The sequence below is a fragment of the Pseudozyma flocculosa genome, assembly GCF_000417875.1.
Source record: "Pseudozyma flocculosa PF-1 unplaced genomic scaffold scaffold00004, whole genome shotgun sequence".
In the NCBI taxonomy this organism is placed as follows: domain Eukaryota; kingdom Fungi; phylum Basidiomycota; class Ustilaginomycetes; order Ustilaginales; family Ustilaginaceae; genus Pseudozyma; species Pseudozyma flocculosa.
The window spans coordinates 544902-566031 of NW_006920872.1; the positions used below are offsets into that span (position 1 = coordinate 544902).

The window sequence follows — 21130 nt, forward strand, 5'->3', positions numbered from 1 at the left end:
CTTGTATCAAACATCTTTCGACGTCGAAATCATCTTGGTTAGCAGTCATGCCGATCCAGATTGTCTTCATCTTGCGATAGTCGACGGGTGCGAAAAGGGAAACGTGGCGCCCACCTCGCTGCTGCGACGCGATCCCCACTTCCTGCTACAGAAGTGCACTGTGCCCTTTGGTACGGTTCGCTTCGACGAGCGCCCGTCTTGACCATTGTCGTTGGCGAGACGGGATGCGAAAGCGATGCCGCGATAGTGGGGGGAGGGAAAAGGTGACAGAGTTTGGGTTAAGCAGGCAGCAGAGGTCTCTCCGGTCGGCAATCTCGTCCCGGTACGTCACATAGTGTAGGTACGAAGAACCTTTGGCGCTTCGGCATCGATGCCGTTGTGCATCATCTACATATGTACCGCGCTGCCGACATCCTATAGGTACAGCACTGTACTGTAGACGGCGTCGGCAGCCAGACTCAAGTCCCTGTTCAGGCCCCGTCTGACTGCAGGGACGTAAGTGCGAGCAGAGATGTGTCACGAGCTCGCGCAACAACGGCCGGCCGCAGTGCAGGTGTCCGACGCCCGCAAGTCGCTCGAGTCGTTATCCCCGAAGCCTTCGCGTATCGAGAGCGTCACGACTGCAGTCAGGTAGGTTTTCGCGGCGGGGGCTAAGCACATCCGCGAAAGGCGATGCCGGCTCGCAACGGGCCCCTGATGATCAGCGATCGCCCCGCCATCAGCCAGCTAGCTGCGCGTGCCCGCCGAATTTGGGTCCCGACGTCGCAGCGCCTGCCTATTGTTGATCTGCTATGAGTAGGCACTCCTGTGTCCACGGGACCTTGTTCTGCTCGATCTTCTTTCGATACACGTTGAAGCTGTACCGGTCCTCTGTAAGCGGGCCGCCCTTCGTCGTGATATTGAGAGGAGGGACTGGGCTTTTCAACGCACCGGCCGGTCAAATCCTCTTCTCGGATCGCCGACGACGCCCGGCATGCCGCTAACGAACTTCGTTTGAAGGTACGGCAAATTACCGCTGTAAGCAGCTGGACAAACGTACCTAACTTATCGACACGGGCCGATGGAACGGCGTTGCGCACCCATCCGTTGGTCTGCTGCGATCGTCGAGACTACTTGCGGCGTGCCGATGCTTCTGGGGATCCCGCGCCTCAACAGAAACCGGGCCTGCGTTTCGCGATGTACATCAGGCGGGGCCTTCGCTTTGCCCTTCACACGCAGCGGATGTAGGACCATGGCGCCATCGGCGCAGAAGGCTGATCAGGCAGGCAGAATGCCTTAGACGAGGGCGAGGGCGGGCAGCGGGAACGCATGCTCTCGCGGCTCCTGCAGAATAAAGACGATTCCAGGGCCAGTTCGACACGCTGGTGTCGCCAGGCAAGGGGCGTATGTGGCGCTCGCAGTCCCGCCGGCCCGTCGCAGCTCGCCTGTCACCACGCCGGCCAGCGACTCTGTTGCAGCCGCACTCTTCTTTCCCCCGCAACAAGCTAAGAAAGAGCGTCGAGCGCCCTAGGCGCTTTCGACCTCGGCCCTGCAGCTCGTCGCCTGCTCAAGGTCCGGCGGAGCTCTTGACACGTGGCGCTCGCTCCGCACCAGCTGAGCGTACGTATGTACGTACATCACCTACATTCGCCGCTTGCCCGCTAAAGCTCTCTAGCTCGACCTCGACTCCCCCGTCCAGAGCTCTCCAGCGTGCTGATTCTTGATTAAATTTGATGGTGTGAGCGAGTTCTACCGGCAGATGAGACAGGCGAAGGCAAGCAACAATCAGGCCGTCGCCGCGATCGCTGTCGGAAACAAGGCCCACTCGCAACACCGGTCTGCACGACGATGATCCGGACACGACTGCCGGAATACACTACTCTTGTACGAGTCGGCACGCATGCAGTCTTAGTGTGCAAGCGCTACAGCAGTGCTACTCGCCGCCCGGTTCGCGCACGCGAATTCGAACGCCGCAGACCCTCGAGGGGCTTCGGCATCGATCGCCCGGTCGGGTTTCTCTTGTGTGTCGGCAGCGGCCGGAAGCAACGTCGTCAGCGTCGACTGGATCGGCCTTCGCTCCCCCACGCCTCACCTCGGCCTGCCGTTAGGCGACTGCACGTTATGTGCATCCGGTCAAGTAGGCGTTTCGCGCATTGCGTGCATGACCGACGGGATAGGGATAGGGGATTCGACACGAGACCGAGGCGCTTCCTCGTCGCATCGGCGCCGGAGTGCGGCGTTGCGAAGGGTTGATGCTGACGTAGAAGCGTCGCCAACCGGCCGTCGCCTGCACGATGTACCACTTCATATGAAGCGGGACCTCTTGCGCGCCTCTGTCGTCAAAAGCATCTCCGTACAAGAGGGGGCGCTGCCTCTCGATTGCTGTACCACTGTGTGCGCCCTAGCACGCACCTTGCTGATGGTGATACGATACGTACGTGTCCACGAGCCGGAACTTGTTCATGCTCTGGAGGCGCGCAGACACAGCACGGCAGCCTGTTGTACGGGCCGGGTCGAGGTGGGCCGGAGGCACCGTCCTGCCGCCTGGGTTGCGCGTGCGGCCAATTCCCCTTCCTCCCCTGGCTTCGCAAACGCCGCAGTGCCCGGATGCCCGCGCGCCACCCGTCTCGGAGCGCCGCCCTCACCAAGGGTGTCGGACGCCGACCTGTCGTGACGGTCCTCACTCGATCTGTGTACCGTTTGCTGCCGTCGCTAGCCGTTGTTCGGCGGTCCTGGTCGGTGGATATGTATTCACAGCAAGCGCCATGGACCCCTCCCGTCAGGAACTGGTAGGCAAAGGCGGTCGTCACTCCGCTGCCGCCGGAATCGCCTTTTTTCGCATGTACTCGTAAAAATGTACCAAGCCTCCTTCCCGTCTAGGCACTGGACGAGTGTCGGGCGCCATCCCATCGATGCACTCTAGACGAAAATGAAGAGGCGACTTCATTCCGAGCCGGCTTGGCATCATTGCGAGATTGAATATGAGATTACGGAGCCGATGCGCCCGCAGCAGGTCTGCGCGGCGGCGGGCCCCCAAAAGCGGCTTGCGTCCAAAGGAAGCGCTGCCGTTCCGTATTTTTAATGACTTCGCCTAGGAGAAAAAGGGCAGGGAGGGGGCCTGTTGCTTCTGTGTCAAGAGCGAGGCAAAGCACTCGAAGACTAAGACTGCGAGCCGGAAAGGCGGCCCCGACCCTCCCTTGGATCTCATCGAAATGGCAGGGCCGAAGCCAGCCTGGCTGCCCTTAATTTTCCTTTGGCGAGCGCCGACTCTTGCCGTGGGGGCGAGGCGGCTCGGTCCGACAGTGTTGGCTTGACATGCACAGCTGTCGCTCGGTCCTATCCGAGGCGCTCGTACGCCAGTCGAAGCCAATAGGTCGCGTTGCGGCCGTCCGACAACATCGGTCGCATCCATATGCGGTCCGACTGCTTATCGCCGTTAGGTAGGTAGGTAGGGTCCGACCGGTGTGTACGTACGTACGGGGTCGGGCCGAGCGCCATCGGGGGTCGGGGTCGAGGTCGAGCGTCGAGCGTCGAGGGGCCACCCTTCTCCAGGCCGCTTGCTTGCTTGGCCGGCCTGACCGTGGGTGAAAATTAATGGCTCGGATGGGCCGGCCCAAGCTCGACGTCGGCCACGTCCGACGCTCGCTGTCACCGAATCATGCATGTTCCGGCCTCGCCTCTGGTTTCTCCTGGGTCATTGGCCCAACCAGACCAGGGTGCGCGTCGGCTCGCCCGGACTCCCCCTGCCTCCCCTTCCCTTTTCTTTTTTTTTTTTAAAAAAAAAGGTCCTTCGATCTCGGCGCTTCTTCTGTTTCGGTTCGGCTAGCAGGCAACCGGAAGCAAAGCCAGCCGGGAGGCTGAAAGTCCAGCGAAGCAACGGCGGCAGCGTCGGGGCCAGGGGAGGAGCCGGGCGGCAGCGGCAGTCGCCGCATCGTCGTCGCCCTCTTGCCAGCTCGCTCGTGCTCTTCCTCCCCTTCTTGGCAAGCAAGCAGCAGGCAGGCGCAAAGAAGCTGCCACTGAGGTGTGCTGCGCTGCTCTGCCATAACGTCGGCGAGCGGGCGGGCGCTGCGGTTGAGCGCTGGCTGCTTGCTTGGTACCGGTCGCGGTGCCCGCTGCCGCATGTCCAACGGTCCGTTTCCCCCAGTGAGAGTAGCCGGCCCCTCTCCTTCTGCCGTTTGCCCCTGCCTCTGCTCGAGCTTGTCCGTGTCCGGCGCGGCCCAGTTGTGTGTCCACCCGGCCGCCATCCCAGGACGCCCGCCTGTTCATCCACCCGGCCGCATTGCCGCTCCTGAGCGGGGCGCAGCGCCCCTGCCGTACAGTCCAGTCCAGTATCAACTGTCGTTGCCGACTGCCGCCGCATACGCACCGCACACTGCCTGTAACTCTGCACCCGGTTGTGTATGTACACACACAGAGGGCCGTTCGCCAGGCCGCTCTACTTTTAGATTGTTGCTGCGCTTGGTCCGGCACAGGTAGGTCGGCCAGGAATCCAGGCCATTCGTCACCTGCGGCAGAGCAACCGTACGTACGGTCCCTTGGGCTGCACAGGTACAGGTACAGGAGAGGAGCGCAGCTGCCGGTCGCTGTCGCCCTGCTTGCATACCTGCTGGACGTCGTCGCCGGCCTCATCTTGTCTCGTGGCAGGCGCTCGAGGCTTCCCGCGCCGGATGCTCCGCCTGGCCTGGCGTGACCTGGCCTCGCCTGCCTCGCCTGCCGCCTCGCGCTCCCTGTATCCAAGCCCGGTCGCGAAGCCTTCTTTCCCTCCGGCCTTCCATCATCCCCCCGTTGCCCGCCACGCCGGTCATCGCAAGCCCCTACCTCGCCCCTCGCCCCTCGCCCTCGCCCCTCGCCCTCGCCCTCGCCGTACTTACACCGGTGCAGGAATCCCCCATCGACCTTCCGGCGTTCCCTCTTGCGTCCTCACCACATAGACTCCCTCGGTCCCCTCCGCTCCGCTGCCAACCCGCCGACACCGGACGATCCGACTGCCAGCGTTACGCCTCCCCACCGCACGACAGCTCAAGGACGGCCCCCACAGCCGCCCGTAGTTTGCGCCCTTCCGCCCCTCCGGAGCTTTAGGTCGGAGGCTCCTCCCTCCAGTTCCTGCACCCGCTGCACCGCGCCGCCTACGCCTTCTTGACTTCAGCCGGCGAGGCGGACAGCGACTTTCGAGCCAACTCTACTCGGTCTGCCACACCACCTTCCCTCCAACCCGTTCTCTCCGCCGACGCACGAACAGACGCGCCCACGAACACGATCTAGCCTCCCTGTACGCCCAGCTCACGTTCGTCCCTACTTCGTGAACAGCGACTACCTCGAGCACGAGTACTCTTCGCGCGCAAGTACCTGGATCGCGGGCTACGGGACAGCCCAGAAAGGTGAGTCTCGCGCCGGTACCGTCGGGTCGCGCTCTTGCAACGGCGCAGGGCAAAAGGATGCCGACGTCCCGAGTTCTCCGCTAGGGGCGCCGGCGCATACACCGCACTGCCTTACTCGACCCCAAGGCATCATTGGAGCATCTGGCAGCGGCGGGCCTCAACCTGTACTGTGGTCCGCCTGTCTCTTCGCGCCTCTGCCTTGGCTCTGGACTGTATTCATCCCAGCCCTGCCTCCTACCTTTGACAAGATAGACCGCTTACCCTTCTTCTTGATCTTGCATCTTTCACCGCCGCCACCCACGAACTTCCCTTGGTTTGAACGTGCGCTCTACCCACCCTTCTACCATCATTTATTCCCAAACCAATTCTCCAAACCACCACTCGCCACCCAACTTTTCGCACGCTCCCCTCCAACTTCTGCTCTCCCCGGCGTCCTCTGCGACTCTATCGCCGTCGGTGTCTCTCCCTTCCCTGTCGTCCTGGTGCCTCCGTCGCAGCCGGCTGCGCCACGACTCCGCGAAACTCGCTTCGATCGCTGGACGTTCAGCCGATCCTCTCCAAGTACCACTACCCGTGCGCGCGAACGGCTCTGCTGCGACTCCTCTCGCGCCCTTGAGACCGCTCCGGCTGGCGTTTCGGCTACCAGGCACGACTTGCCTATTTCCTGTGCCGCCGCTCCATCTTTCCGCCTTGCGCACAAGACGTTGCCCATCATTTCGGCCCCTACACTTCCACCGCCTTTTCACAGTCCAGGATTACCGTCCTCGGCCATGGACCGCGCTTCATTCTACACGAATGCAAGCGGCCCGAATGATTCGAGGTCCAGCCGCCACCTCGGACCTTCCCTGGAAGAGCTGGCGCCTCGTGGCTACTCGTCGCAGCCCCCCGCCGTCCCCCACGGCGCTCCCCGTCATCGCGACGTCGGCGACTATCCAACCAAGCACTCCCTCCCGCCGATTCTCCCGAGAGAGGGCGACGCCAGGATGTACGAGAGCTACGCCAGGCCGCTCCCACGCCGACCTTGGGACAGCATGGCTCAAGAGGGGCACATGGGCCACCCTTCCCCCGGGATGGTGAGCCCGATCGGCGCGCACAGGCTTGCCCGCACGCCCAGCCCTCCGCCGCCGCCCCCGCTGCATCCTTCTGGCCGGCATATGCCGCCGATGGCGCTCGATCGCGGACACTATCAGGGCCCCATGCACCCCCAGATGTACGCGGACCGAGACATGCCTCCATCCCGGCCCATGTCGTTCGACGAAGCGCACGTTCCTGCGCCCATCAAGCGGCCTCGCGTGTCGCTGGCGTGCCTTGCCTGTCGCAACCGCAAGTCCAGGTGTGACGGCAACCGCCCCACCTGCAAGACTTGCGCTCACATGAAGATCGAGTGCAAGTGGCCCGAGATCGACTTCCGAAGGGCCAAGACAGGCGACGCCGCCCGTCTTCGGCGCAAGGACGCCGGCGCCGCCGCACAGGAACGCTCTTCGCCCCAAGGCGCCCACGCGACAAACGGCCACAGCGGAGATCATGGACGACGCCTATCGCCTCCCAGGTCGGGCGATGCGCCCCGGACCATGGCTCGCCTGCCGTCTCCTACGGCGGTCCGCTCCATCGGTTCCGCGCTTCAGCTGCCCCGCACGACATATCATCCCTACCCACCGTTTGGTCGCAGCCCCGGTGTTTCGACGTTCGAGAGGACCGACTACGCGGATGGTGGCCGTCATCATCCAGGCGAGAGACGGTTGGGCAGCCCGTCAGAGAGGTACCTGGTAGCGCAGGCTCCAGATGTCGATCTCAGGGGCTCCCGCCACCACCCTGGTCATGACGAGGGCGAACGTGCTTTTGCCTCCTCGCTGGCCAGCTCCAGCTCTGACGGTATGGCGGTCGATCTCCAAAACGGCGAACGCACGCCGCCCAAGGCATCCTCGGCCTCGTCGCACCCGCAGACGAGGCGAGACTATCCCGCCAGAAGCGTCTCTCCAAATCGGTTGGAAGCCTCACAGACGCGGGATATCGCCGCAAAGCTGCTCGCCCTGACGCGGGTCGACCTAGGAAGCCATCGCCACGGCCTTCCCAAGGCCGAGGTGGCGCTGGGCACCTCGAGCGCCACATCGCGCCGGCCACTGAGGCACGAGGCCGAGAGGCTCGACGACGTCTTCGCAGTCGACTGGGCGCGCCTGTCCGTGCCAAGGACCGCCTTCACGCGCGAGTTCACAGACGCCATGGCCGGTAGCACTGCCTACCTGCAGATTGTCGACGACGACAACGGGAGGGAAGGCGAGACGCCCCGCCCACCGAGCCGCGCGGTGTTGCACATGTTCCAGACCAGCATCTCGAACGCATCGGGGCACGCAAAGGTTCAGCGCATGTCTGTCCTCGTGCGGTTGCCCGAGCAAGCGGTCGAGGACCTGCTGCGCAAGCCGACCAACCATCCATTGCCGCTCCGGGATCTCGACCTGGATCTGTCGGGCTGCGTTGCGACCGCCGCCGCCTCTGACAAGTCCTCGGGCGACTCGAATCTGGCGCTCTTGGCAGGGGAAGCCGCTTTGGACCGAGGTCCCCGATTCGGCCAAGGCGGCAGCGAAAAGGTGCCAGAGGTCGCCAGGGAGCTCAGCGAGGGCCTCTTCGACGACGACGTTCCAAAGTCGGGCATCCTCGGCGAACTCCTCAGGGACATTTCGGGTCACCTGGCTGGCATCTACCTCTTTTTCGACAAGGCAGACTTTGAGGCGAGGGTGCGTCAGGACGACGTCAGCGCCGTCTTGCTCAATGCCGTGTGCGGACTCGGTGCCAGGTGAGTGTTTGGACCCCGTTTGCGAGACGATGAGAGTCGCCTTGGATCGCATTGCGCAAGAGTCGGCGCGGACTGGCTCATGCTGACTTCTTTGCCCCTCTGTCGCGAACCTTGCGTGCCCTCCGCTCTTGCAGATTCTGCGACCACCGCTTCGTCGAAGGCTTCAGCCCGGCCGACTATGCCGAGGCGTTCAGCCGAAAAGCGCACCAGCTCTTCTGGCAGGCCGTCACCTTTCCCACATGCGACGCCGTCAGCGCAGGCGTCTTGCTGGCCATCTGCGAGATTGGGGCCAACAGGGCCAGCTCGGCCTCGACAATCATCGCTGCCGCGTCCCGCATGGCGCTCGAGCTCGGGCTGCACCGTGTCCCGCCGCCGGGCTCAAGTCTGACCGAAGAGCAGAGGCAGACGGACGAGTTCCTCTTCTGGTCCATCTACGCGCTGGACCGCATCGCCTCGGTCATGACCGGTCGACCCTTCGCGCTCCAGGACCGCGACATCGATGCGCGGCTGCCCACGCTGTCGAGCACCTCTAGGGCGACGTCGTTCGCGTACCTCATCGACCTGATCCGGGTCAGCAACAACAAGCTCTCCGAGACACTCTTCAGCCCCATGGTGGTCCGATCGGCCCAGGAGGCCGAACAGATCCAGGTGAACCTGCTCGCCTCGATCGAGGCCGATACACGACACTGGTTCAACTCGCTGCCGGGCTGGCTCCGCTTCTCGCCCGGCAACCTGCGCCGTGCCTCTGAAAGGGGCGAGAGCGTCATGTTCTGCGGCGTCCACTTCACCTACCACTGCACCTTCCTCTGGAGGTACCTCCTCGACACCAGCATCACGATGCGGTCCCAGGACCTGGCCCGGCTGCGCCAGGCGGCCTATGGCATCGCCGAGATCTCGGACCTATGCCTGGTGAGTGTGATCCGAGCCTCGATGGCGCGAGGTGCTTTGTTTCCGGCGCGCGACGCTGACGACCCGTGGCACCCATGGCGCTGTGTTCCGGCCCGAACCGCATTGCAGGAGTCCAACGACGTGGCCCTCGAGAGCCTCCCGATGATGTCGCCCGCCTTCTTTCTGGCGGCCTGCGTGCTCGTTGCGGGTAAGTGTCTTTGAGCGCCCAAGGGGCATGGCTTGCCGTGGACGATGCCAGCGAGCGCGAGCACTTGCTCACCTTGCATCCTCCTGCGCGCCTGCCTTGTCAACCCCCGCAGAACTCGAGCAACTCGGCGAACTGGACAAGGGCTTCTTTGTCCGATCGTCGGCGCCTGGTGGCCGCGACGATCCGAGGGCCCCTTCTTCCTTCTCGCCCGCCCGGGACGAGCACGATGCGGCAGCGATGGCCCGATCGGCGCTGCAGACCTGCCTCCGTGCATTGGAGAAGCGGAAGCCATACTGGGCCGACGCCCGGAGCGCAGAGGAGATCCTGCTGACGTACCTTGCGGCGCGATCCAGCCGCAAGATGTCGACCGAGGCGGTGACGGACCTGCTCGAGCAACTCGTGAGTACTCTCCATCCATCTTCATCCCGTCGTTCGGGGGACAGGGTCAGACCGACTTCGCAGATCTGTCCCGGTCGCTCCCTTCTGTCGCTCTCTCTGTGCTCCTGGCTGACGCCTTACCTCCTACTGCCACGCCATCGTCGACAGCGCTACCTCGTCGTCCTCAGGGACGACGTACTCGAAGACCTGGGCGAAGACATCCGCGACCTCGAAGCGGGCCCCGTCGTCGAGGAGGTCAAAGATGCCAGGCACCTCGCTCCTTTCTTCCCGGCCCTCTTTCACTGAGCTGATAGCCACGGTGCCGGAGCCGCGACTTGTTCGCTCGTCATGAAGCGACCCTGCGCGCAAGTTTGTGCGGAGCCCTCATCCCGGCATCATCGAGCCAGACCAGCCAGAGCTCAAAGCTCACGCGCCAAGGCTGCCACGTAATCGCGCGCCCGCCGACTCGGTTGACCCTCCGCCTGCGCCTTTGGCCCATCCGCCCCTCGGCCCTCTGTAATCTGTACTTCCTTGTCCTGATACCTACGTGCCGCTCCACGGCCGACTTCCTTGTTTTGATCAGTCCGTCCCGCCAAGACTGCCTTGATCAGGCGAATCGCTACGGTTCGATGTGCCTCTAAAAGTCGTCAGCGAGACCGCGGGCGGCCAGGTGGAGTGATCGTCGACGGCCCCACGTGCGCTGCAGGTCGCTTCAAGAGGCAGTGGAAGGATTGGCAAGAAAGGGTTCGCGGTCGTCTACACGGTCCTCCGATCCGACATGACGCGGACGATGCATCCGGTTCCCGCCACTTCGGTGAGCTGTGCCAGGTTGAACAAGGTCGATGATCGAGCATCCAAAGGTGGGGGGCGCACAGGAGGATCAACAGAGTCAGCACACACTGCCACCTGTCCGCTGGTACCGGTTGGGACTGAGCGAGGATCGCCGAAAGGCCAAGGTTGTTGCTCACCCTCTCGTGCCAGCCGAGGAGGACGGCGCAGTTGACGCCTTCCCGCTCGCCTCCGGAGCCGCCGAGCTCGAGGCCCTTGTAGATGTACTTCATCAGGTTGTCTTTCTGGTCGATGTCGAGTCCCTTGACCGCGTTGGGGATGTCGGTCGACTTTGTGCTGTTGAGGATCTCGAGGAGCGTCAGCAACGTTGTGTGCTGCAGGGCATCCAGAGCGAGGAGGATCAAGGGAAAGCCACGCGGTGAGTCGGTCCGATCTTCGTTCAACGGAGCCTGGTGGATCTTGGGACGGAGGATAGGAGAGATCTGCCCACTCACCTTTGCATCCTCGACCCCCGGGCCGTATGGCGGGTTAGACAGAACGAGGGCTAGTGCGCCCGCGACGTCGTTCCTGTTTCGGCCGTCGGGCGGCGGCAGAGGAGATGAGACGATGGTTCGGTCAGCGAGATGGCGCAGGTATAGAGAGATGGCATCGCGTGGGCGTCGGCTCACCTTCCGATGAGCTGTCGTACTTCGGCGACCTTGGAGCGAGCCTCTGCGGATGCGTCTTGTGGGCTCTTGGGGTAAGGCTCGACGAGCTCGGCGTCCGAGATGACGTCCTCGTCGTACTTGTCCACGTCGATCTTGCGGAAAGCGTCCATGGTGCGTGGTGTCCGTGGGGTAGGAAGAGGCAGAGGCCAAGATGGTGCAGTGCGGCTGGTTGCGAGTGATGGTCGTGTTGGTCCGGGAGATGGAGATTGGCGGCAGGCGGCGATGGGTCCCGACGGCGGACGGCGGACGGCGGACAGCGGATGTCGGGGGTGCGGGGGGGTCGGGCCCGCCTCGCACGGAGCGCAGCCTGTCCACGCCTTTGCCGATTGGAACCAAAATCGGGCGTGGCCTCTGGAAATCGAGATTGATCTGGACCCGCATCCCGAGATCCCACAGAGGTCCCAGCTCGGCCCTCCTGGTGGCAACGATCCCCTCTCTCCCTCTCTCTCTCTCTAAGTCGTCCATCCAATGGGTCCAAGCCCTCGCCTCTGCTTTTGTCTCGGCGCGCGTGAGCCGGCTACACCCTGCAACAGCAACGCATCGTGGCTTATGCTGCCGGCCTGGCTGATATGACTCCCAGCGGGCCGCGCGGGCCGACCGAGCGATGACCGGGTGTCCTCACGGTGACAATTCTGACTGCGCACCGAGTGGCCTTTGTGACGGTACGTGGTCTCTGATCCGCATCACATACCGTCATACGCGCCTCCGGCACTTCAAGGCAGCGAAGGGTGGCATGTTGCCGCCTAGGCTTGTTCAAGATGACCGGCAGACAGATTGCGGGCAACGCCTGTCGTCGGAAGTGCCATCGGCCGTAACCGCCAAAGACGGAAACATATGTATCGTACACGCCTACGGCGTCGGCCCGGCTGTGCGTTTGCTGGCAACGGGTGCAACACATTGCCCGCCTAGTACGGTGGTACGTACGCACGTTTTCATCGTTTCGGCTATGGGGGGCGGCACAGAGCTGCCCTACGTGCGTGATGGCTGGTCGCCGTCCAAAGGGCCGTGGCGTCAAAATGAGACGCACCAACCCACCCACCCTCACGACTAGCTCCCGAAGGTGGGCGCGATTAAACCCACCGCCGCGCAAGCTCGACTTTCTCGGTCTGGCGCAACACCTGCTTGGAAGCACTTGGCATTGCCAGCCTCTTGACTCAATCCTCTTCTCCTCCTCCATCAAGCCGACTTGCTCTCCACGTCCCCTCCTTTGTGCCTGTCCAGCTAGCCATCGCCGAACACGCAATCCTTCAACGCCAAACAACGGGCGGAGCGGCGAGATCAGTCGACGACGCCACCCGACATGGCAAATAGGCCAGCAACCGCAAGGCCAGCCACGGCAGCTCGTCCAGCGACTGCCAGGCCAGGCACCTCGTCCACTCGACCAACGACACGGGCAGCCAACCCGACCTCGACGCAACATCAACCCTCCCACCCGGATGGCTTATGCCCGGGCAACGGACGCGTCGACATCCAATCCGAGGGCACCGCAGAGTATCGCGGCGTGGACAACGCCCACTACTATCAGCAGGGGATCGACGATCGCATCTATGCCGACTACGATGAAGACGACGACGAGGAAGATGACGACGACGCCGACGACGTCTTCGCATTCGCGCCCCGTGAGCATCGATCATTATTGACTTTGCACCGACGTGGCAATCGTCTGGCGCGGCCGTGTCATTGATTTTACTGACCTCTACTATCTCGACCCCGTCAATCACCATGTTCGCAGCGGGGACGGGCCAAGGTGTCGTCACGGTGGAGAACGTCACGGACTCGCGGAACCTCAGCGACGCCACCTTGCACCTGGGCCCGAGCCGCTTTTCGCCCGACGCCGACACGTTCAACGTCAGGTCGAGTGTCGCGGACAAGGAGCAGCTCTACTACGACGAAAAGCACGACGCCGTGTACGATGGCCAAGAAAGGCCGATCAAGGGAGCCGACGAAGCGGCCACAGCGGCCACCTTCGTGATGCACGCAGGCCAGTATCCGGGGCGTGACGATGGGCGACATCCGAGCGGAGAATACTGGCTTCAGGACGGCTCCGTCGCTGCCTCGCACGACATGTGGGGACCGCTCGCGCAGGAAGACGCGATGCCCAATGGCCACATCCATCCCCGTGACCTTGGCTACACTGGGACGTCGTTGAGACCGGAGACGGTGCACCACCTGGAATACCGCCCAGGCAAGCCATCTCCACAGCATGAAGCTCTGGGCGCCGGGTTCGACAGCGTCGATTTGCTCAAGGCAATTCAAAATCCGGCGGATTCCAAGGTCATCGAGCTCGAGCTCGAGTCCGAGGAGGATTCTCCATACGCCGAGGTGCGAGCATCAGTCTCCAACGTCGATGACCCCGAGATGCCGGCCATCACATTCCGCTCCGTCTTCCTCGGCCTCGTGCTGAGTGCCCTCATCTCGGGCGCCAACACGCTGCTGGCGATGCGCAACCCTCCGGTACAAATCACCGGCATCATCGTCCTGTTGTGCTCGCATCCGCTCGGAAAGCTGCTCGCCGCCGTGTTGCCCTACCGTGCCTTTCGGGCGCCACGGTGGCTCGGAGGCTTCAGCTTCTCGCTCAACCCCGGCCTCTGGAACATCAAGGAACACACTGTCGTCAATATCCTGACCAGCTGCAGCGTCAGCATGCCGTACCCGCTGCCGCTGCTGCTGACGCAGGACCTCCCGCGCTTCTGGAACTCGCCGCGGTCGCTGATGTTCTCGTTTCTCTTCATCTGCGCGCCGCGGCTGATCGGGCTGGCGTATGCGGGCCTGTCGAGGGGCCTGCTGATCCGGCCGGCCTCGATGATGTGGCCGCAGAACCTGGCCACCACGACCATCCTCAACACGCTGCATGCCGAAGACGAGCCCGAGGACGGCAGCATGAAGCGGATCCACTTCTTCGGCATCGTGTCGGTGGCGGCGTTTGTGGCCTACTTCTTCCCCGGCTACATCTTTGTGGCGCTCTCCTACTTCAACTGGGTCTGCTGGATCTGGCCGAACAACGTTCCCGTCAACACCGTCTTTGGCGTCGCCTCGGGTCTTGGCGCCAGCGTCATCTCGTTTGACTGGACCCAGATCAGCTTGATCGCCCACCCGCTCGTGACGCCGTGGTGGGCCCAGGTGAATCTGATGGGCGGCTTCGTCGTCGGCCTCTGGATCGCGGCGCCGGCGCTCTACTTCACCAACACGTGGTACACGGGCTACTTTCCCATCCTGTCCGGCGCGACCTACGATCGGTACGCCCAGATCTACGACGTGCAGAGGGTCTCGAAGGACCACAAGGTGCTCGACCGCGACGCCTACGAGGCCTACTCGCCCATCTACATCTCGGCGGGGCTGATTGTGACGTACACGGCGGGCTTTGCGCTCCTCACGGCCTCGATCGTCCACACGGGCCTGCACCATGGCAAGATGCTCTGGTCCAACGTGCGGTACGGCGCCACCGAGGAGGACGACGTGCACGCCAAGCTGATGCGGCGCTACCGGCAGATCCCGACGTGGTGCAACCTGGCGCTCCTCGGCGTCGGTTCGGTCCTCTGCGTCGTCCTGGTGAGCTGCTACGACACGAGCATGCCCGTGTGGACGCTGGTGCTGGCGCTGCTGGTGCCGGCATTCTACCAGGTGCCGTTCGGCGCCATCCTGGCCATGACGGGCCTCTCGCTCACCGTCAACCTGCTTGCCGAGCTGGTGGCGTCGTACGTGGTGCCGCACCGGGCCATGGCCATCATGACGTTCAAGACGATTTCGCAGCACACGATGGGCTCGGCGCTGCTGCTGACGCAGGACCAGAAGCTGGCGCACTACATGAAGATTGCGCCGCTGCAGATGCTGGGCGTGCAGGTGGTCGGCATCGCCTTCAACAGCCTCGTCCAGGCGCTCACCAAGAACTGGATGGTGCACAACATCGCCGACCTGTGCGCCCCCGACCAGCGCGACCACTTCACGTGCACCTCGGCCAGCGTCTTTTACACGGCCTCCGTCATCTGGGGCATGATTGGGCCGCAGCGCACCTTTGGACCGGGATCCATCTACCACCCGCTCTACTTTGGTCTGCTGGCGGGCGCCGTGGCGCCCGTCGTCGTGTGGTGGCTGGCCAAGCGGTTCCCGCGCACCCGCCTCCGCTTCCTCACCACGCCCATCATCATCACGGGCATGCAGTACGCCCCGCCGGCGCAGGGCATCAACTTTACCTCGTGGTTCGCCGTCGGCTTCCTGTTTCAGTACCTCATCCGCCGAAAGGCGTTTGGGTGGTGGTCGAGGTACAACTTTGTCACGGCCGGCGCCCTCGACTTTGGCACCATCCTCTCGGTGAGCTCCCTCCCCCCCTTTCACCCCCCTTCTTCCTCTTTCCCCTTCTCCCCTTTGCCCGATGCAGGGCGCGGTCGAAACGCGTGCGACTGACCACCTTTGGTGTCCCCCTCTCTCCTCTCTCCTCTCTCCTCTCCCTCTTCTGGCGACAGTCGCTCCTCATCTTTTTCGCCCTGCAGCTGCCCAAGGACGGCAACCTGGCCATAAAGTGGTGGGGCAACGAAATCTTCCAGAACACGGCAGACTACCAGGGTCAGCCGCTGCTCCAACCGCCTCCCGGCGGCTTTGGACCGTTGCCCAGGTTCTAAGTCCCTCCCTGTCCCTCTCTGTCCCTCCCTGTCCCTATCCGATCCGATCCGATCCGGCACGGTACACCGATCCGTCGCTCCTCTTCGCGCCGTCTCGTCTCGTCTCGTCTCATTCAAGGACTTACTAGATGTAGATGGATCCTGCTCCCACCCTCCTTTGCGGCTGTATACCTCCCCTACCTTCATCCCGCCTCGCTACTCGAGCTCTGATCCACCATTTCTTGCTCACCTCGCTCCTTCGTGCAATGACGTGCAAACAAAGCCGGACCGGTAGGACCTCCATGCCTCGATGTGTCATCGGCAGATTAGGATAGGATGCGGGTGGAGGTTGGGGTTGGGGGGCGTGAGAGGAACGGCGTCGGGCGAGGTGGGGGTCTTAGTATACAGGCGAAGGGCTAGGTGAAGAGGGAGGCCGGGGGAGTCCTCGAAGAGTGGGGATGCAAGAGGTGGCGAGGGAGGAACTAGCGGATGGATTGTGTGTCTTCGTCTCGGCGAGGCTCGAAAGTGGCAGGGCGATTAGGCAGGCAAACAGGCAGGATGGCGAAGAATCTCATGCGGATGGATGTCGGAGGGTCACGGGCGGGGGATAGGGGCGTCAAAGGGGGCGTCCAAACGGCGTCTCACTGTCCCAGGGGTCCTTGGAGCGTCGGTGCGATTCTCCGCTTCTTCTTGGGCGCCTCTCCGCCTTGCGTCGCGGCAGCGTTGGCGCCGGCATTGGTGTTGGATGACGCTGTGGTGGTGTTGGTGACGTTGGCGGCGGCGGTGGCAGACGACAGAGGTGTCGCGTCGGGCGATGACAGGGCAGGGCTGGAGGCAGCGGCACGCACGGCAGCGGGCAGACCTGCCAATGTCGCACCCGCCTTGCCGGATCCGGCAGCACCCAGTGCCAGACCGAGTCCAGTCGGAGCGCTCGCAGACGCCGACGACGACGACGAGGTCGGCAGAGTGGGCGGCGGTGGCGGCGTGCCGGCCAGCCACGGCGCGACGCCTGAGCTCGAGGTCGCCTCGCCGGCCAGACTGGCATTCGCCAGCTGCGGCGTCGAAGGCGCCGAGCGTGTTGGCGTGCCCGAGGCGATGTGCGCCGGCGCCGGAGTGCCGCCCGACGGCACCTGCAGCGAAGGCTGCGAGTTGTAGGCGTACGGGATGCCCAGCTCAGCATAGTCGAAGACGACGACGGAACAGTAGCCGTCCGTCGACGACATCATGAGCGTCTGTCCATCCGGGGACCTGCGGAAGGCAGAGGAGGAGTAGAAGGGCGGTCAGCTTCGGGCTCCGCCGAAGGCACTGTGGGCTCTAGAATTCGCCGACTTACCAGCTGAGATCGGTGAAGCTAGCGTAGTGCATGTTGCTAAAACAGCAGATTGGTCCAGTCTGCTGGGTGTCGTAGATCCACACGCTGTCCTGCGTGGCTACGGCGTAGACCATCCGATAGGGCAGACCGATGACGCTCGGCCCCCTGCGGGCCGAGGAAGACGCCTTCTTGGTCCCATCCGAGCCGGTCGGCGGGTCGACTGAGGTTGAGCTCGGATTGAAGCCTTCAGAGACGAGCGAGACGCTCTTCAGCTTGCCGACCTCGAGCGGGATCGTCGGATGGGGCGGGATGCCGTCGTCCTCGCTCGCTCCGTCCTGCGCCCGGGGTGACTTGCGCAGCTCGTAGAGGATGGGAGAGAAGCGGACGACCAGCGTTGCTGTCTTGTGCCCGGGAAGCACCGCAATGGGCGCGTTGGACTTGTTAAAGTTGCCGCGTGCGTACAGGTACACGGCGCTCTTGTTGGTCGTTGCCGCCGCATCCGCCGCCGCTGCTGCACCGCCGTCCTTGCTCAGCGGCAGGCTTGGGCTAGGACTCTTCCGCGGCGACAGGTGAACCGAAGGACTTGCCAGCGAAGGCGGCGGTGGAGGGTCAAACAGGCCGCTCGGCGTCACCAAGAGCGCGCCGTCTGGACTGAAGGCCAGCCGACGGAAGAAGCCGCTGAAGTTCTCGTCGCCGTAAAGTCGCAACGTGCTCTTGGACAGACCCGTCGTTGCCGCCACCGCCGCCTGCATCCTCTGCTTGGGCGAGGGAGGTGCACGAATGGCCGGGAGCGGAGGGATCGGGGAAGGCGACCGGACGCTCCGAGTGCGGGACGCGGACCTGCTGGTGCTGCCCGTACGTCGAACTCCGTCCCCAGGCGTGGCGACGCCGGCCCCCGCGTGGTGGGCTGGATCGGCCGTCTTGCCGACATGCGAGCCTGCCATCGAAGTCTGGGCGAGCGAAGTGGCGCTCGTAGGAGGCGAGGCCACATCCATGTTGCTTCCGCTAAAGCTTGACCGCCGGCTGGGCGTCATCTGGGGCGGGTTCATGGCGTGCACGTGCGAGCCCCCCGGCGCCGTGGCCGAGAACGGACTTGGCGGGACGGAAGCGGTGGGAGTGGCGGGCTGCGCGGAGCTGCCAGACAGTTGCGAGGGACCCGCGACTTGGGAAGGTGTGCTGGCGCGAGGGACGACCGAATGGTGGGTCGGGTCAATGGGGGTGGCGCTCCGCTTGGATCGGCCGCGCAGCCCAGCGACGAAACTTTCCCGTGGACCTTCGCTGTCGCTTGCCTGGCTGGCGTGACTGCTAGCCCGTCGCTTCATGGGCGGCTTGGCGTTCGAGTCCCAGATGAAGCCGCCGCTCGTGCTTCCGTTGCGCCGGTGGAGGTCGAGCTTGCTGCTACGGCTGGCGAGGTGGCTCCCCGAGAGGGCCGCCGTCGATCCGGAGCCTGAAGCTTCACCCTGGTCGTGCTTGTGCTTGAGCTGAAGGTAGTGGACGTGGACGCTGCGGTCGCTGCTCTGGGTCGCAATGTACTCCTGCAGCGGGTCCCAGGCGATGCCCTGCACATAGTGGCTGTGCTCCGAGATCTCGCGAATGACATGGCCGTCCTGAACGTTGATGATCCGAGCGACAAAGTCTGTCCCTCCCACGGCGAGCGTCTCGCCGTTGGGACTCCAAGCCATGTCGTAGAGCTCCTGCTGCGTCGCCCGAGTCATGAGCTTGACGCGCCAGAACTCCTTTTCAAACTGGCTCTCGCCGTCGTCGAGGTTGCTGTGCAGGTCACCGAAGCCACGACCGCGGTCCGAGGGCACCCAAAAGAGGACGTTTCCGTCGTCGCCGGCGGTGGCGAGCATCTCGCCGCGAGGGCAGAAGCGGACCACGTTGACGACGCCTGAATGGCGGCTGAGCGTGGCGAGGTACTCGACCCGTGGAGGATGCGGAGCGACTGCAGTTGTTCCCGAGGTCGCAGCTGCGCTTGCCAGTGCTGCGGGAGAGGGGATGTTGGGGTGGACCATCCAGAGGCGGGCGTTGTTGTCGCCGCCGGCGGTGGCGAGCCTCCAGCTCTGACCGCCGGCCATGATCGGAGGCTGGATCTGCTTGGTGGCGATGGTGCCGCCTGCGCCGCTGGATATGGCGGTGCTGCCGCTGCTGCCGCTGCTGCCGGAAGGGCCCGCGAGCGTCTTGCCGGGAGCCAGGCCGGCGGCTGTGGTGTGGACAAGAAGCAAGGGCGCAAGCAAGCTTGGAAGAGTAAGCAGAGAGCATCAGAAGCCACGTCAAGAGCATGTCAGGACGAGGTACGCACCTTGGCCAAGGTTGTGGTCAAGGACCCTCTTGAGGTGGCTCTGGGAGATGGGCTGGAACGAGCAGCTGTAGATTGGCTGCGTGTCGTGCCAGCGGATCTCGAACGTGACTGAGCGGACCATTATGAGCGATGGAGTCGAGGCTGATGTCCCGTCCAGGCGGAGTCGGTGGACAAGCAGTCAGGCGTAGACCCCGGGAGGCTGCTGGACTGTTGGCGTTTCGTGGGTGCCGTCGGGATCGAGGTGGGCGTCGGCGGAGCGTTGCTATTGATCAGATCCGGGGAGCTTGGCCGAGAGGTGTGGCTCTGCCGCCATGTGTGGGATCCGTATGGACAGCTAGGTGCGGGTGTGGCGCTTGGGCGGGAGCGCTGGCCGGGTGTTTGGGCCGGTGTTCCGGGTGAGCGGTTACCGTTTGCCTACCCTGGCACGGAGGTGAGTAGGAGGAAGGGCGTTTCCGATGGCGTTGGAGGGGGGTGCTGGCTGGCGCTCTCGCTCGGGCGGTGAAGTGTACGTTGCGACGGTGCAATGGCGGCCAAGCAGGTGATGTGGCAGGTCGACGGTGCGGAGTTGGGTCTGTGAAGAGGATGAGAAGATGCAGAGAGGGGGGGGGGGGGAGATGTTGGCAGCGGTTCTTGCGCAGTGAAGGATGCGGTTTGCGGTGTGCGGCGTTGGGTGTGCAGAGGGAGGTTGGTGACAATGGCTTGCTCCTTGATGACCCGGATGGAGGTAGAGAGGGGGATGAGGGAAGAGAGGGTGGGCAGGGTAGGATCGAGGAATGAGGCAGAAGGCGCCCAACTCGATCCATGGCTTGCCTGGCTTCCGCACCGGCCAGTCCAAAGCCAGGAGGCCCTCCCTCACACACACACACACACACACACACACACACACACACACACGACCGGGCCTGGCCAAGCCAAGCGCCCGCCCGTGAAGGGGGCCGCAACCCTAGCCTGGCCCGGCCTTTTTTGGTCGCCCGCCCGGGTCGCCAGAGATGCCACCAGGTCCGCTGGCCTGCTTGCCCGCTTGCTGTGCCTGCCTGCGTGCTTGCTTGGCTGCTGAGCTCGTCCATCGGCGGAGCTTCCTCGCCCTTTCCCACACCCACAAGCAGGAGCACAAGCTCCAGCGCCAGGCAGCATCGCATCGGCAGCTAGGCTGCCAGCTCCCGTAGCACAGGTGGCAGCCCACGCTGTCATCGCATGGCATCGCATCGTGCTTGCCGTACAGCAAGGACCAAGCAGCTAGAGGCAGGGTTAGTCGCCAACAGCGAGGGCCGGCCTCAGCCTACTTGGGCTTCTCGACAAGCTCGAGTCCCTGTTGCATCATGGCGTGGGCCTCGGCCGTACTGGACCGCGCGCTGCTGCGCTTCCGGCCTGCGTGCCAAAGGGGCGACCAACAGACCAGCCAGTCAGCCCGGCGCCGTAGTCACGCCGCACCATCCTCTCTGCTCGGCCTTTCTCAGAGGCTGGGCTCCTCGCGGCCGCCATCGCAGCGGGCGGCTGGCTGGACAAGGCTATGTCCCGTCGCCGAGAGCACGAAAGGTCCCGACGTGGAAGAGGGACGCATCGCGAGCCAGGCAGGATGCGATGCTCAGCCTGCCCGTCCGCCCTGCCTGGCCATGGTTGCCTGCCTGCTCGTCGTTGCGTTGCGAGTTGGTTCTGCGTGCCTCCCAGGCGAGAGAGAGGGTCGTCCGCCTGGCGCCGCGTCTGCAAGCTGCCAGTCGCCCGTCGTTTCTTTCCCGCCTGTTGGCCTGCCCCTGATCGTACCGTATTCGGTCTGAGCAATAGCGTGCGCGCTGCTCCCGCTCG

The 21130-nt window shown here is 63.9% G+C and overlaps 5 protein-coding genes across 5 annotated transcripts; 3 read left to right on the forward strand and 2 right to left on the reverse strand.

Moving 5' to 3' along the window:
* Positions 1-6127: 6127 nt before the first annotated feature.
* PFL1_01671 (uncharacterized protein) lies at positions 6128-9928 on the forward strand (the record flags this gene model as incomplete). The annotated part of the gene is made up of 5 exons (XM_007879181.1): positions 6128-8148; positions 8283-9057; positions 9166-9244; positions 9357-9643; positions 9791-9928. 5 exons carry the CDS (start codon positions 6128-6130, stop codon positions 9926-9928), a joined length of 3300 nt encoding a protein of 1099 aa, XP_007877372.1.
* Positions 9929-10378: 450 nt separating this feature from the next.
* Positions 10379-11228, reverse strand: PFL1_01672 (uncharacterized protein; the record flags this gene model as incomplete). Its single annotated transcript, XM_007879182.1, has 4 exons — positions 10379-10441; positions 10591-10785; positions 10906-10978; positions 11080-11228. The coding sequence occupies 4 exons, from the start codon at positions 11226-11228 to the stop codon at positions 10379-10381; spliced, it is 480 nt and encodes a 159-aa protein (XP_007877373.1).
* A 1190-nt stretch (positions 11229-12418) lies between these two features.
* Positions 12419-15734, forward strand: PFL1_01673 (uncharacterized protein; the record flags this gene model as incomplete). The annotated part of the gene is made up of 3 exons (XM_007879183.1): positions 12419-12737; positions 12851-15426; positions 15579-15734. The coding sequence occupies 3 exons, from the start codon at positions 12419-12421 to the stop codon at positions 15732-15734; spliced, it is 3051 nt and encodes a 1016-aa protein (XP_007877374.1).
* Positions 15735-16354: 620 nt separating this feature from the next.
* PFL1_01674 (uncharacterized protein) lies at positions 16355-19448 on the reverse strand (the record flags this gene model as incomplete). Its single annotated transcript, XM_007879184.1, has 3 exons — positions 16355-16961; positions 17047-19228; positions 19328-19448. The coding sequence occupies 3 exons, from the start codon at positions 19446-19448 to the stop codon at positions 16355-16357; spliced, it is 2910 nt and encodes a 969-aa protein (XP_007877375.1).
* A 1073-nt stretch (positions 19449-20521) lies between these two features.
* PFL1_01675 (uncharacterized protein) lies at positions 20522-21082 on the forward strand (the record flags this gene model as incomplete). Its single annotated transcript, XM_007879185.1, has 1 exon — positions 20522-21082. One exon carries the CDS (start codon positions 20522-20524, stop codon positions 21080-21082), a length of 561 nt encoding a protein of 186 aa, XP_007877376.1.
* Positions 21083-21130: the final 48 nt, after the last annotated feature.